Genomic DNA, 16,807 nt, shown 5'->3' with positions numbered 1-16,807 from the left:
AACTTGCTTTACAAACCATACTTCTTTCTAGTGCTTATCTTACAGTAGTGTTGGTCTAGTAAAAATGCAGTAACTAATTTCTTCCTGAAGTAAATGCAGTTCTAAAGTTATTCCTGTTGTCCCCAAGAAAGACATTAAAAAAATAATTCAGGACACCAGGCTTCTCTACTGCAGTTTGCAGAAGTGAGAGGTTAGAGGAATGGTGATGCTGCTGAAAATCTTTCTGCTCCCATGACTGGCTGTGTGATTCCCTGAAAGAAAGGAAAAACACAACTGACAACAAAAACCCTAGACCTTTAATTATAACCTAATCATCTTGATCACAGCAATAAATATAACGAATGTGAGGCAAGTTATGTGTGTGAGAGTGCAAGACAGAGAAAGGTTTAGGGCAAGGATCAGTGGAAAATCTTTAGAAATGATGTAAGAGAAAGCAAAGGCAGGGATTGGAGTTTGTAGCCTACAGCAGAGACTATAAAAACTCTGAAAGAAAGCTGAACATAGGGATAACTTAGGGGGAAGAACATAGCAGGACCATTAAGGTTGGAATTGCTTGTGTCCAATGCAAGGTAAGATGAGTGAGGACAGAGCTGGGCTGGGGATGTTTTGTGTCTTCTCCTCTGTTTACAGAAGCTTTCTTCCCTTCTTTACTTTCTTCTGTTTGATTTTTTTTCACATTTTTTTGTCTTAACAGGCATGCACAAGGTATGCACATGCCCATGTCTGATGGGAAAAGCACAGCTTCTTTTTCCAGTTTGAGATTAAAATAATATGATGTTTATCGCTTAGTATTTTTGGCACTAAAACTGAACTAATAATATTCAGTGGAAACTTATTTCCCTCAGTTAATCAGCCGGTATTTAAACAAGCTGTGTCAGTGCATTTTGCAGCAGTGACTCGTTACTGTCATGTTTTTGTAATGCTTTGCAGTAAACTGCTGTTTATATTGTTATGCATTTTACTCTAGATGTTGTTGTCAAATGCATATTACTTCTTAAAATAAGCTGAAGAGACAGGACAGAGTAATTCCTTAGCATTATTAAAGAACATATGTGGTAGACAAGTTTGCTGCACGTAATATATTGTAAAACACAAGATAAACTGTTTAGGGAAATTATTTTCCTTTTATTTATGGATCTGAATAAAAGTTTTACTATAGCCCATATTAGATGAGTGTTGATCCAGACTCTGCCACATTTTTGCAATAATAGAATAACCCTGCAATAACATTCCTACACTAACAGAGTAATTATCATTATCTAGTGATCTGATTACTTCAGCTTTGTGCCACTGTAAATGGAAGCAGACCCTGATTTGTTGATAGTCATTGTATTTTCTCCTTTCTGAGTTCAAAACTATTTCACTGTTTCTTTTTGCCTCCCAGACTGGAGCTATGCAAGTCAATACATGTGAATAGCCTTGGGTTTAGATGTCCAGAGGCTACAGTGAAGTTCAGAATCCACTAATTTTTAAAGCACAAGTAGACAGTGCCTTTAGCTTTTCTTACTTGGCTTTTCAGTTTGGAACAACTGTCCTCTCCAGGGGAGTGCAAAGCTTGAAAGCTGAGGAGTTGCAGGGACATTTTGTGCCCCTTCCCACTGGTTCACTCAGGAAGCCTGGGGCAAATTATGACCTTTATCTGTCTCTGCTCACCTGTATTCAAAATACAGCTTGACCTACTTTTCATCTAAAAAACTTTGAGTATCATGAGGAATAACAGGCAAAAAACCCAACCCCCCCAAAAAAAAAATCCACCAAGAAAATCTATGGTCCAAATGATGGGAAAACTGCAAAATATATTTGTCTGGAGCAGGAGTTCTGCAGTATTCATAAATACCTGCTACACTGATTTCAGCAGATTAGGGTTTCATTTTCACTCTTGGAGTGAATGACAAATATACTTCTCTCCGTTTCTTATATGGCAAATTAAAAACTTGAATGATACAACAATTGTAAGAATTCTCTTGATTGACCCTGAAAAAGACTGCAAGTGTTGCAGCTTTCCTTTTCAACCCAGAGAAACAGATTACTCTCTAATTTCTATTTGCAGTGCATCTTCACCAAGCAATTGACTTTTCTTCTTCAATTCATATCCTTGCTCAGAGCATTTACAAGTGTTTATCCAGTACATCAGCATCAGTGTATGATTCTTTTGTTAAGACATTCCAATGCTATTCTTGTCCTTAAGAGCTTATCTTGAAAGCACATCTTGAAGAATATTTTTATTGGACTTTGAATGGTCTATGTCTTTGTGTTGATAACATATTCTGATAATATATTCCTCATACCAAGTGTTAAGAACTTCCACTTAACACTCCACTGCTGTTAGTGAAGGAGATTATTTTTCTGACTGCAGAAAAAACACAAGATATTTCTTGATTTTTTTTTTTTTTTTGACAGAAAGGTTTCTTATTTTTACTTCACATGCTGAAGATGGCACTCTAACAATGAACAGTTTTAGTTCTCATGCAAAAGATGAGGGAAGAAAGTTATATGCAAAGTTGTTAGAAATGTTAATGAAAGTTGGCATGTTCAGTCAGCGCATAAATGGTGTGGGGTTGAAAGCTTGTTAGCAATGAAGAGTAGTCTAATAGTGTCTCATTTTCCATTGTGCATACCAAGAACACTGTAGCTCACTCTTATCTTACTTAGGAAAGGTAGAAATTGGTTCTTCCTACTAAGAGATATTTTTTTACTACTTCAGAGCATCCTTCTTATTTATTAGTCCCTAGGCTTCTAGATGGGTTTAATGATTTCTGTTTGTGTCTTCTTCTTCATGGTACCCTATGGCATTGAAGTGACTTTGGGGTTTAAAATTTCTAAAATCTGTTGCTAAAAATGAATTTATTACACAGTGTAGTCAGATTTGCAAGGTGTCCAACTTGTCTCCTTCCTGCCCACTGCAAAGAAAATAGTCCTCATTTGCTCTGCATGGCCATTTCGTTTCATGCTCTTTTAACCAAATGAAGAGATGAAGACCTTGACTGACTGGTCTTCCACAAGTGTCTGTCAACCTGTGACAGTTTGGTTTTTTCTTGATTCATGCTTATGTCTGTTATACAAATGCATCCCAGCAGGGCTGGGTTCATTTGTGCAGTTTCCACACTCTGTGGGAAGCAGAGTGCCACATTTTCAGCCTTTCTTCACATGAGCAGAGAGATTCCTATGCTGCTCCCACAAATGTTGTACTTGAGTATCCTCCGACCAGGTGTGCAGCTGTCATAACTGAGTCAGCATTTGTCAGAGGTACTTTGGTAAAAACATAGGCAAAGGTGACTGTCATGGTGATATGAAGACATGTTAAGACCAAACACTGGAAATCATACTGTTACAGTGAAAGCAATTATTGCAATGAAGCCTTTGAAAAGGAATGACTAATTAGAAGTGCCTTCTTAAAAAAACTTTCAGACACTTCATTTTCAGAAAGTGAATCATCTTTGGCATTGAAATACTGTCAGATAAAATGTTTCATTTGGGACACAGAAATACCTAGACATTTTCTCAAAATCACTGGTCTTAAGATTCTTGCATAAGTTAATTCATTATAAGTTCTCTCTGGTTACACCACACTAAACCAACCGGCATCTATTTATCTGCATAGCTGGGAGACTGAAAATGGAGAAAATTAAAACTGTAGAATTCAGGAGTGTCTGTACCATATATCTAATAAAATATATGAACTTTTAAAAAATCTGTGCCTACCCCAGGAAACACATTATTAATAACATAAAGTGCCTGACACTGCTTACGTTTCGTTTTGCCACAAGGCCCAATGCTTCAGTAATTTTTTAAAAAACAGTGTGTAAGGAGTGATCCATCTCTCATCTATGGGATGAGAGCAAAACCACCACTCTAACCCACTTTTGGACTCTGCTTGTTTTTCTTTTGTGGTTTCTGAAGGTGGGATTTGTTTTGGTTTTTCTCCCTTTGATATTGACCTGACTAGAAAGTTTCACTTGAGATATTCAAGGTCCCTTAGGAGTTGCTGGAATCACTAGGACTGATGGTATGGGCATATTTTTGGCTTTGTGGTAGTTAATATGCTCAGATGATCCATTGTATAACTTCTAGAAGTAGGGCAAATTTGTTTCACCAGGAGAAGACTTATTCTCAGAGCTTCACACAAGCTATTTAGAAGTCGTTCTTTTGGTAAGATGATCATCCATAATTTTATTTTTTTTTTCAGCCAAGGTAGATTCTCATCAGGTGTCCAGTCCAAGGCTAGCAAAGCCAGTGTTAGGACTCAGTGGTATATTTTATGAAGAGAGGTAGCAGCAGTTAGTTTTCTATTTTGTGGCATTGGAGCAGCAAGAAGAATCCATCAGTAACTGGCTTGCAGGAACAGCTGTGGTTTCCCCCAGCTGGTTGGAATCCACATGGTATGAGAGATCCTCACGGCTAATGGTGATGGACATGCACTACTACCATCCCAGTGCTCATATAGCAGAAGAACTGGAGCTTCCCATTGCCTATGGGACAGTTCTGGGGCATTGCATCAGGTCAGCTCAGGAGCACACAGCAGAAAGCCCCGTGGGCTTCTGAGCTCAGCCAAAATTTGCTCCTTGCAAGAGCAATGTCCTCATTTGCAGGTGAGCTTGGCTATGTCCTGTGCTGGCATTTCAACAAGGACAGCCGAGTCATCAATACATAGTGGCAGCTGATGTGAAGGATTATAGTGCAGGACATGATGTCTTGCCTCAGTTCTCTTGCTAACAGGATAACAAGAAAAATTAAGCTCTTGTGATTTATAGTTGCAGAGTAATCTCCACAGTAATGTGAAATATGATGGTTTAAATGGGTAAGAACAATGACAGCTGTTACCATTTTTGACAAGCTATGGGTTTGGAGCTTGGTGATGAATCTCATGCTGTCTGGGGTCTGTTCAGCCCACTTATCTTCAAGGTGTCATTTTGGTTTTTGTTGTTGTTTTTTCTTTAAAAGAAAAACATCTTTTAAGTCCTTCGGTTTGATGTTGGAGACTTAACAGTTTCTGTTTGGTTTCTTGGGGGTTTTTTGCTTTCTTGTGATGTTTTCTTGGAAAATGGCTCTACACTGATTCCAAAGAAAAAGTTTTGAATGTTTATCCTGCTTTGATAAGGTAGAATAATGTTCTCTCTTTTATCTTTAATTTTATTTAAATTGGACCTGCAACAAAGATACATAATTATAAAAGGAATTTTACTTTTGACACATTTCAAGCTAAAATATCACTAAACCGTATAAATATGTCTGAATTTCAGACTTGCAATTATATGTAGTGAAGGGTAAAGCATATTTTATGTCAGATAACACCAGACCAGACCCTGAGCTACAAAAGCCATGGAGTTACACCCCAGTCCCTTGAACTATCCCTGAAATTTGTGGTGAAGGGTTTTTTTTCAGAAGAAAGATGGAAATTCAAGGTTTTTCAGAAGCAGGCTGGTTGTCAGAGCTTTGGTTGTTCTCCTTTAGGAACAAATTCTGTCAAGCCCCACTGTAGGTCTCTCTTGGCATGGGGCAAGGCAAAACGTGGATGGCGTGAAGCAATGAAGAGTGCATGATATGGCTGGAGGGCTCTGCTTACACAATTGCAACAGATGAGCTTAAGGAGAAAAAGAAACAGCTACTTTTAACAACTAAGGTCCTACAATGTGAAGGGAAGAAGCTAAGTCCCAGACTAGCAGAAGACAATGGGATTTTAATGGTGTTTACATAGTCCTCATTGCATCCTTAATTTTGTAAATGCTGTTCTAGAGCTAACCTGCTCCGCTAGACCAAGCTTCTTTTTCCTGCTTTGGTCACAACTCTGTATGAAAATCAGCAAAACAAGATCTTGCTGGACTTAAGTTTTGCTCCTATTTAAACTAGTGATGTTGCTTCTTAGTTACTCATTTCCATGGGAACTAGAGCCAAGTTTTAAGTCCTTTCAATTTCCTCCGCTTCTAATTTCACTGGCGTCAAGTTCTGACCAGTTAATCAAATGTCTTTTGTGTTGCAGGTGCTTTAATGTTTATTTTTATTAGTGTACCAGTTACTATTTTTAGCTCTTTGGTCTTAGGGTTGAATGAATAGCAGCACAGACCTTTAACCATAATAAACATGTGTTTTTAACCTTGCCATTTATTTTTATGTGTCTGTATCCAAATAATCAGGATGTGGTTACCTGTCAAGGTTGTAGACTACTACTTCAAATTTCAATGCACGCCCACATACAAAAATATACATTGTAGAGGGTTACAGCTTTAAAAACACCCAGACAGACCCTTGACTGACTTTAATGGCTTTTGCTGTTGGGCTGAGAAACAGTGGTACCACCTGGCTTAATGCTTTGTCTTTGCCCTCACATTCCAGTGAACTTAGTCTGCTTCACCCCTACACAGTAGCCAGCAGCTTTCTTCCTCACTCCTGATCCCTTGTGGACAAAGTAAAAACCAAAAAATCTATATACTGGGCTAACCAAATAACAGAAGCACATGTAAAATTTACAAGCAAGAAACAGAGTTTCAAGAAACAAGACTACAAGCGTTATATATTTACTTTTCAAAGCTGGCCTCCAAACACTTTTGTGGCTTTTCTCTTTTGTAGTGTGGAGGAAAAGTACGAAGCCAAACATTTTTTACAACTTGTCCTTTGCCTGATATAATGGAAGACTTTCTGTGCAGGGGATAAAACAACTATAATACATCATAGAAATGTAGTTACGCATCCTTTCTATTTCTGCTTTTGCCAAGCAGAGAGTCAGCAAAGAATGGCACCATCAGGCTTGAATTATACTCTGGGACAGGACCTGTTGACAGAGTAATCAGCAAATTAGCAGATACCTGTGGCACTAGAGGCTCCAGCCTGATTCTGTTAACATCAGCTGAAATATTCCCACCTAGATGAGCTGGAGGCACATCAGGTTTTAAGAGCTAGATCTCAATAGGAGCTTAAACAACATACCCTCAACCCATGGCCAAAGAAACCCCTGCAGTGAGCAGCTTCCTGAGTCTTCAAAAATTCAATGGTCCCTGTGTTACTTAGAGGCTCTGCAAGTACCTGCAGTTCTGCAGCTGTGGTCAGAACCAGTGATGGGTTCCCATGTAAGCTTTTCCCAGGAGTGGAAGCTGGATAACTTTATTCTAGGATCCCAAGAAGATCCTGGAAATTGTGGCTATAGCAATAACTTATTCTGGAGACCGGTGAAATGCAGCCTTGCTTTCAAAAGGATGTTGGGGGTGTATATCATTTCTGTGACAGCTTTAGGCACCTACCCAGCATGGGGGGAGGTCAGAGTCAACCTGGGTGGCTATGAGCCAGAGTCTTCGTACTTACAAGTGAGTGCCTAGTACAGCTGGTTTTAGCACAAGTTTGCATTCATTACTGCTGCCACTGCAAGGACTGGGCAATTGTGCAGAAAGGAATGATGGGATTTGCAGGATAAAGGGGATGGAGCTGAGTCTGCACCCAAAGGTGAAGCACATTCAGTGGTGCTATCTGGTTGCTGGGTTTCATGCAGTGATTCTGTAAGATAAAACGTTAATAACCATGGGAACAGAATGTCCCTCTGCTTTCACTTTTAAAAGACTTTTGGAGTAAGGTTGTGCCAGGAATGCAGCTGTGAAGCTATTAACAGATTGTTCTCCTTTACAGATGCAGCAGTTCCAGCTTGTTGTGGTGCATTTGGCCCTTGTGATCACCCTGCTGCAGTGGCACGCTAGCTCAGTGCTCCTTGCAGAGGCAGCTCCAGAGGTAGGTGGATGTTTCTGGTAGCTGTCACATAACAGTGCTCTTCCTCAGGCTGTTTTTGGCCACAGTGTGTGGGAGACACCATGGTCTCCAAATGGTGTTGGCAGGTGGATGGTTGGTATTGACTCTGCAAGGGCAAAGCAGAAGCTGGACAACTTCCCCAGTAAAAGGAGTGATGTGAATTGCATGGCTCTGGGAGGATGGACAGAAGGAAGTCTTACCCAGACTTGTGCAATTTCTCCCGAAATACCATGCAATTTCTGTGTATTAAAATACTGCCCAGTGACTTTGGATAGAGAACTCCCTGAATAAGGGAAGGATGTGAATGGGGCAAGGAAGCAAATTCCTCTAATACTGAAAGGAAAGTTTATTTCTTCTTCTTAAAGACAAATAATCATATGAGAAGTCTGCAACTTTCAGAAACCATAAGGAGATCCCTGAGAGAAGACCACTTGCATGAAAGTTGCAAATTAAATGTGCCAGAAGAGACCAGGAGAGGGAAGGGCAAAATAACTTGCCTAAGCTTGTGCAGGAAAGTAGCACATGAAATGGGAGAACAGACTCACGTTTCATACAGTATGATATGCAGGGGTTGCACACCTGAAAAGACAGAAGTCTTCTGCTTTCTCCTTTTTTTTTATCTCATCTTGACATAAAACAGATTTGGCAGGAAAGGTATTTATGCAATGGTTTCGTGCCATAAAAAAATCAAGGATCTAAAAGTTCAATCAAAGTAGCACTTGACCGTGAGGTCTTTACATGAGTTTTTAAGATCAGCTTGGAAGTTTGATGCATACTGAAGAACACTGATGGGTCTTCCTACCTTGCTCTCTGTCTTCAAATGCATATGTCCTGATTATGCAAAATAATATTTGTTGTAAAAAACAGGGCTTGGGGGAGCCACTCCTCACATCAGAGCTGTAGCAGCTGCTGCTCTGATGTTGCAGAGACCTGGTATCTTGTCTTTACCAATGACAGATTTTTGTGAAAAGAGTGTAAGAACAGAACAGCTCCAGAGACTGCCTGATCTAGAGACTTGCACTTGACCAGGGCATGTTTTAGCTGCTGATGGGCCTGAATTTCTCTTTGAAACAGTTTAAAATCTTGGCATCCGTGACGTTCTTTGGCAATGTGTCCCACTTCATCTATGTTTTGTGTTTAAAAAGTAGCTTCTTATATATATTTTAAATTCACCATCTGGTGACTTGACTCAGTAGACTAATGAGCTCTTTTTCATGATGAAAAGAATTATTGGTCTTTATTCAGCTCTTTGCTGCTTATAAGTTTATAAACCTTCAATTGTACCCCACATCTACCTCTGCTTATCTGTGCAGTTTTACTTTGTTCAGTGGTTCACCATGAAAACTGTTGTCTACTTCTGATTACCATTTTAGCTGTCTCTTTACGATTCTATTATATCCTTTTTAAGACAAAGTAAGTGGGACTGCACTAAGCACTCAAGAGCAGAGGCTATTTTTGACCTTCTAGTTTCAAGAGTTATTGTAGATATTTATCCCCACTAATGAGAGGAGAATGTTCAGTCTTTTTTAAAGGCGTAATTTTGTTGCAAACCTCCGTGAAAGTTTTATAACCCTGACAGGGAACCGAAAGGATTGCTCAGTGCTCTTGAGCCTTGTAAGAAGTCAAGTCAGAGAACAGTATGTGATGCATTGCAAAAGTATTAACAGCACTACATTATTGTGTGAACATTGTGGTCATGTGCTCCCCCTTAGACCACGGTTTTACACACTTGATCACTGGTTATGCCACCCATCAGTGGTGGGAAATATCACCACAGCTGTGGTGTGGGCCACAGCAGATATAAGCATGTTACGTGTCATGCATGTGGTGGCTTCCTTTACATTTGTGCTAAACCCACTATGTGTGCTTAAGAAAGATGGTGGTGTGCTTCTAAAGATAGAAGAAGACCTGCTTCAAGGCAAATAAAGGGTTGGGGTTTTTTTATTTTTATTTTTTATTTAATTCCATGAATATAAAGTGGATCAAGAAAGCAAACATTTCTTCTGAAGAGAAAATTATTTGAGCTTGACACCTGCTTTCATAGACCTATATTTTTCTGCCCTATATTTTTCTGTTAGCTGCAAAGCAAATTACTTCACTTTTGTTTCATGTATCTCTTGATAGACCCCCATATTGTCAGCTTTTGTACACCTTGAACTCGAGTTTGGTTCTGAAAAGGTATTAAGCCTAATGCCATAGTAAAAGTTTACAACTCTGTGTCAAGTCAACATACTGTTCTTTCCTTTCCTCCTCCCCAAAGTCTGTTAACTGCATAAATCCTTTAAATGTCAGTTTTCAACAAGTTAATCTTGGGGTATTTTTTTGCATAGCAATTCATTAATTAGTCAGCTTTGTATGGAAAGTGGTTTTGTTTTTTTTTTTCAATAGTGTTTATTAACATTCATTTAAAATAATTAAAATAAGTTTCCTGAAAAATATCAGGATAGATACTGGAGTCTGGTAATGGTGACTGCATTTTAAGATGATTAAATTACTCAGCTCATGCTATAAGTGATATTAATCACACTGTGAGATAGGGATACTGGGCTGGCCTACAAAAACAGGCTTTGTGTAGTAATAAATTTTGATAATTCTTGCAATCATAATGAAGGCAAGTTGAATGATATTAAAAAAAACACATTCCCAGCCTTTTATGGCAAACTCCTGTGGGTGGTAAAGGGCCTCATTTCACAGAAGAAACTTTGTTTTAGAGCATTGGCCGAGGTTTAGTATTGTAAGGATGATGTATTTATAGGACTGCTGCTGTGACACTGGTTCAAATGATTTTCTGGAACTTGAGGGGCAAGCAAACATCTCCCCTTTTTTCTGCAGCCTTTGGAGCCTTCTGCTGCTCTGGCCATGGGAGCACATCCAGTTGCCAGTGAAGAGAAGTCAGCCACCAACCTGGCAGCCAAACTGTTCCTTCTTGATGAGCTGGTGTCTCTGGAGAATGAGGTGACTGAGACCAAAAAGAAAAGAAGTTTCCCAGGATTTGGGTCCCCGATCGACAGGATTTCTTCAACCTCTATGGATGCTAAAGGCAAAAAGAGGTAAGTTCTTAGATGTTTCTACCAGTGGTAAAGCTGGAAGAAGGCTGTTGGTAGGTATCCTTGGATAAAAATGGGTTAGCTTTAGCAACCAGCAGGTTTACTGTTGTTTTGAGGTGCATCTGATCAGGGTACCAGAGGTCTACAGAAACCATTCTGGTTGCATGATGTGTAATCCTTCAGCTGGGATGAATAGTACATGCACTAGTTAATTTATCCCCACAGTGTTGTACAACTAGCAAGGAGCATTCAAGCATATACATTTTTTGAGTATATTTCTTTCCACTGACACACACTAACATTCAGTTTAAAACTGCCTTTTTGATAATGAGATTATTTCAAGTAACAATACGCCTGAGGTTCAAAAGCAGAGGGTCAGGGCTAGGTGCTCCTGAGGCCTGGGTGAAGAGAAGTTATGATCATGAATAGCAAGGTGAAGAACACCTCATGAAAATGGGCAGATAGTTAACAGAATGTTCTTCAAGACCTCGATCAACTTATGATAACCTAGGGTTTAATCAATACAGCAGCACAGCAATACCTGCACAGCACACATTTGAAGATAAGCATGTTTGTAACAGGGCTAAGCAGTGATGCTTGATATGTCTGGGGAGAGCCAGGGAGTTTAGGGTAATGCTCAAGGGGCTACTTGTATCTGCAACAGCTTAACTGTCTTGTTCCCTTCTTCTGGTAACTGTCTTCTTTTGGATGGAATCCTCGATGCCACAAAGTATTTAATAACATGCTTAAAGCTTAATCTGGAAGTGGAAAGTATTCACAAGAGCCTGACAACATTACAAGTGTTTTTTTTTCAAACAGAATTTTGCAATATTTTCTTGTTGTTTTTCCATTTATCCACCCAGTCTGCTACTAGGACTTTTTGACTGCAGCCAAAAGTGATAAAATACAAAATTCTTAAACCCTTGAGTAGAACTATTCTGTTCTGTTCTCATCAAGAGATCAGAATCAGGTCATTCTCTGTTTGCCTTTTTAGTATGCTTTCCCTTTCCAGAGGAGGAAATACAATACAATTTTTGAAGTTACAGTGCCTTTTTTGCAAAAGTACATGGTATTCCTGATTTGTCTCCTGCTTTCTAGTTGGAACTCTTGTCTCATCTTATGTGCAGTACAAGGAAAGAAACCATGGGGGGGGGGGGGGGAAAGGTGAAAGTTGTCCAGGTTTTCTAACAGCTTGTCTTTGAATAATGAGCTCATGTAAGTGAGTGACACACTGCACAAAATTCCTCCTTTCCCAGCATCATCAGCACAGTTTGCAGTTTTGCTTTGAGATTATTACTTTTAGGGAGCCAATTAGCTTTCAAGTTTGGGATTGACTCATTTATTTGGGCCCTCTGAGCTGCTTTGATCACTACATTGGTAGTCAGACACTACTATCAGCATGGACCACAGATCAGAAGAGTGGTATGAAACAGAAGTAATGGTTTTTAGGTGGAAGCAGGCAGAGGCTGCTGCACTTGGCGGAGTAACGCAGAGGACTAAGCACTCCATCACTGTCCTGCAGACAGCAGATAACAGCCCATTCCTGTACCAGATGAGACAGTTACCTACAGAGACCATATAATGACTTTTGAAGTGTGAAAACTGTTCAATAGACTCAGCCCTCTGAATTAATTCAGTGTGTGTAGTGCCTGGCAACATAGCAGAAACTTTTGGAAAAGAGCAGATCAAATACAAGTCCACTCAACAGATTGTTGTTGCACCCAGCAGTTACAGGAGGGCCCAGATCCTAACCTTGCCCATCAACAGCAACTTACAAAGCTGTGAAAGCATGGGAAAAGCACAAAGAGGTATGAGTCTTCAGAACAGGCAGGAAGACCCATAGGCAGAGAGAAACTCTGGGAATCTTAGTAAAGGCTGTTTTAAATAGAAAACATCACTTTGTCCCCAGTAAGTGCTGAAATACAGTCTGGTTTGGGAGATGGAAATGGCACGGCAGGCTGGGGAGGGAGCTGTGACTACCCTGCTGTGGCTTGGGATGGCCACAAGAGGGGAAGCTTCTCTGCCTTGCCTGCCTGCCCTGCCTGCCCGCTCAGCCTTGCCCCTTGGCATGCAGTTACAGTTTCCTTCTGTTTGTCTACAGAAGACGACAGCGTTACAGATGATGCAGAACATCTCTACCCCTCCCCAACCCTCAATCCAATCTGGGAAATTATTTCCTTTTTCTTTTTTTTTTTTAAATCCAGCAGCCCCAGTGTCCCACCTGCCCCCCACCACTGTGTACCTACACTTGGGAATAAAAGAGTGCTGCCCTTGAGGCAACAGACCAGCCCTTTGTTTTCTTTCCCTGCGGCTTCGTGCAACAGTGCAGAGCACAGAGGTGTTTGTGGAAGGGACAAACTTTCCTGCTTTTGCAATGTTCTGTAACTGCTCCAGTATGACCAGTGTGGTGCTCCCCACGTACGTGCTGCACTGTCAGCTCCTGTCTCTTCACCTCATCTGAACAGTAGCTAGAAAAGAAGCAGTGTGAAATGGGCTGCTGATGCGGGAATAGTGCCTCTGGGCTTCAGGCCATACCAGAGCAGTGTGAGGAAAGAAGTCTGCTTAGAGGAGACTGTGGATTAGCCAGATAGTCTTGGGTGGGGTGAACAGAACCCCCAAAGCCACAGGCTGAGTGAGCATGGGAATGCCAACAATTAGAGTTAGACTAAAGTTCACCATACCATCCACTCCTGGTAGTTATTTTGCATCTGCAAACTTAAAGAACAAAATTTCTTATTTATTTTCCTTGACAAGAACTGGTAGAGAAAAGAGGTACTTTTCCAGGGTTTCTCTTGGACCTGCATTTTGCTGGCAGGTCCAAGGGCAAAAGTTAAGGTTATTTTCAACAGCAGAAAATCTCACCATTTTCACAATTAATTGTGAAATTCACATCTGCTGGTGAAAAAAATGCTAAAAAATGCTGAATTAGGATGGGAAAACTTATTTCCTCATGCCCTCAGTCATCAAATCATCAGGAAAAGTACCATGTGGAGGAAAAAACTAAAGCCAAAACCTTCCATTTTCAATGTCATCAAAAAGTCAGTACTATACCATTTTGAGAGCAGTGCTTTGCAGGAGACCTCATAGGAAAACTCTTCTAGGGCTCCTCTGACTTATGATGCTGTGCACAAAACAATTCCTCTAGACAGATGCAATGAATCTCCTTTCTTTTATCAAGAGTAGTTAACCTGAAAACTGTTTGCTGCCAAATAAAAGCAGGGATAGTGGATCAGCATTAGCCAGTCTGTAAAACAGGTGCAACTCTTGTCTATTGTAAGACAAGTTGAAGCATCTTATTTTTAAACACTCGTGTCTTTGGCTGTTCTTGCACCACTGTTTTATCTCAACAATGAAGTTGTTAGTGGAATGGAGGAATCACAGATGTAGTAGCATATTGATTGTTCCTATTATGTCTTTCCCCAGTTTTTTCCATCCTTTGCTTTTTTTCTCCCTGTGCAGGAAAGTGGTTGAGCTGCCTAAGAGAAGGTTTGGAGTTCCTCTCGACCGGATTGGAGTGAGTCGTCTCGGCAACACCAAGGGTTAGCAGTTCCTGCAAGTAAGCCCAAGTACTCCAGGTGTGGGCAGGCCCAGAGACCCCCCTGTTCTCAGTTACATGGAGGTACTCAAGGCATTCCAAGCCAGTCAGCTTGGAAAGGAGAGCCTGGGGAATAATGGCTTCTTATAACATGTGCTGTGACTGTCAGTTTAGCTTGAATGTCCTAAATTAGAACTTAGTAGCTCCCTACAGGAAAACAAGTATTTCTAACATTTTCCATCTCCTGTACTTCACCTCACAATGTATTTGTCCAAGCTTGCATTTCTGACATGGGAAGATGTAATGTTTACTGCATTTCTGCCTACAGGTACTTCTGTTCTAAATGATTGATGCTGTATTGGGAACACTGCAGAAACACAGAAGATGCATCACAGCATGTCTTGTCATTGACTAATGATCCAACACTCAAGGAACTGACCTCCTGCAAAATCTGTTTCACATTGCATTTTACAAATGTTGCATTTACAAATAATAACAAACTCAACTCATCAGGTCAGGATGCTCTCACAGTTGTGCACAGTGCCACTGATAGGAGGGAACAGAAAATTTGTATATAGTTTAATTGCATGGCATTTATTTCTTAAACTTGCAGAAGTTTGTTATCCTAGCAAGGACTGTTGGATTTTTTGGATTGAAAATAAAACTTCCAGAGATGCCAACAACAGTCCATGAAAAAGCAGCCAGTTTGCCTTGCACGTTTCTTTCAAGAGAATGTTTGTTTGATAGATGATGGGAGGATTTAACAGTTATGGGACAAACCTAGGATTTATTTGAATTATTGTTTGGGAGAAGATGTCTACTGACTTTTCTAGGAGTTAGTCTGAATGAGAACTATGTCAATACCTTAGTATTCGTCCTGATGTTTTTAGTAGTCTTTCTTTTATCTCTGCACTGTATTTAGCCTTGTTTTCATTGTATGGCAGATCCTGAAATGTGATGAGACTTTATGTTTCTTCCTCTAAGCCGATGAATACATTTCTCTCCTCCCTATGTGTAACATAGGATAGCATCCAAGTATGAAGTCATCTATTTCCTAGACCATCTGCATCACAAGCCTTAATTTAGGCTGTTGATGAGTGCATGGGGCATGATCAGAGCTCCAGCTCGAGAAGTTCAAGAATTTCTTACTTCGGTGAAGTGTAAACATGTCCTCTCCATTTCAGAGTAAAACAGGTCATCTTCCTGTTTAACACTTTTCACTTCTTTCTGGATTATAAGATATAGCTGCAAAGAACTGTTTGCTGACATCTCAATGCTCAGATTCCTAGCTACTATTTTCTAAACCTCACAGCCTGCTTCTTGGACTTTGGTCCGTGCCAACTAAATTCTTTGGATTGCTCTTCTTGGGTGTCGATTGTTTCTAGCATTGCAAAAGAAGTTCTTTTGAGAGTGGGTTTATGCAGCACTAGGAAAGAAATGGTTCTTGCCAAATACTCTGTGTTAGGCAGAAAGTTGTAGTAAGGCTGGAGATAGAAATTAAATGTCAATTTTCTGATCTCATGTGAGGCTCAAAGCTCCTGGTCATTGGCTAGCAAAATGTGGAAAAATACAGTCAGCTTTCCTCAAGAAAGGATTTGGGAAGTCAATTAGTATTTGAAATGAAAGCTATTCTGAGAACTGGGATTTTGGGGCAATTGCCCCAGTTTAGGCCATGGTGGGAGATGAGGCTCCGTGCAGAAGGGCAGGTAGCATCTGATTCATGTCTGAGACAGGACAGTGCTCAGCCATAGCAAGGGCTATTCCTATTTTCCTTCTTGCTGACATCCCTCCCTGAGGCCAGGACTTGCCCAGCCACAGAAATTCTGCAAGAAACTTTGCTTTTTTTTGACGTCTCCAATACAGGCTTATGCTGCTGGGAGCTGCTGCACAAACCAGTGGATCACATCAAGAGGTGCCTCCATGTTTCCCATTAAGCAGAGCACTCTCTAGCTGAGTTAGGTGAACATTCCTCAGGTAAGTTGTCAGTGCTTGTGTGTGAGTTGAAGCACTGCAGATGCTTTTGAGACCAAGATCTTCAAAGTCATAGAAAGAAAGAAGAGCCATGAGTCCGTCTTGGTCTTTTGTTCCCTGCTTTCCCCTTGTCCGTTGCTCACTTTCTGCCTTTAGGCTAGTAGTTGAAGAATCTGAGAGCTGGATTGAGTGGGTGCATGTAGACTGGCTGACTCAAGACAAGTTTTTCTGTCCATGCTAAAGGCAAATCTACAAATGCAGGCCTGGACAAGCCCAGACCCTGTCCTCTGCAGTGCACTGCCACCACCTATGCTGAGCCTGCCCTGCAGTTTAGTGAACAGTTGTTTCACTGAGCTCATCCAGACAATCTGCAGACAACCTGCTTGCAAGGCAGCCATATGTATGGGCATGGGCAGATTATGGAATTGATGACCTGACCACTCATACAGCTGTCAGACAGATGCAACATGGACATAGTCATTGCATGACATATTGGGAGACTTGGATCAGAGGAATCTGATGCTAA

At 40.6% G+C, this 16,807-nt stretch overlaps 1 protein-coding gene across 1 annotated transcript; it reads left to right on the top strand.

Moving 5' to 3' along the window:
- The first annotated feature begins 516 nt into the window (after positions 1–516).
- Positions 517–15,266, top strand: OSTN (osteocrin). Its single transcript, XM_051626395.1, has 5 exons — positions 517–569; positions 7,612–7,710; positions 10,561–10,778; positions 14,235–14,331; positions 14,639–15,266. The coding sequence occupies exons 2-4, from the start codon at positions 7,612–7,614 to the stop codon at positions 14,317–14,319; spliced, it is 402 nt and encodes a 133-aa protein (XP_051482355.1). The 5' UTR covers positions 517–569; the 3' UTR covers positions 14,320–14,331; positions 14,639–15,266.
- The last annotated feature ends 1,541 nt before the right edge of the window (positions 15,267–16,807 follow it).

Source organism: Apus apus, chromosome 8 (assembly GCF_020740795.1).
Source record: "Apus apus isolate bApuApu2 chromosome 8, bApuApu2.pri.cur, whole genome shotgun sequence".
Taxonomy (NCBI): Eukaryota; Metazoa; Chordata; class Aves; order Apodiformes; family Apodidae; genus Apus; species Apus apus.
The sequence above is the reverse complement of the archived record's forward strand: the minus strand, read 5'-3'. Positions and strand labels throughout refer to the sequence as shown.

Bases quoted from the DNA above. Each gene is read 5' to 3' on its own strand.
- OSTN (XM_051626395.1), top strand. From the start codon at position 7,612: ATGCAGCAGTTCCAGCTTGTTGTGGTGCATTTGGCCCTTGTGATCACC. The intron at 7,711-10,560 runs GTAGGTGGATGT...TTTTTTCTGCAG, and splicing joins TTGCAGAGGCAGCTCCAGAG to CCTTTGGAGCCTTCTGCTGC. The intron at 10,779-14,234 runs GTAAGTTCTTAG...CTCCCTGTGCAG, and splicing joins GATGCTAAAGGCAAAAAGAG to GAAAGTGGTTGAGCTGCCTA.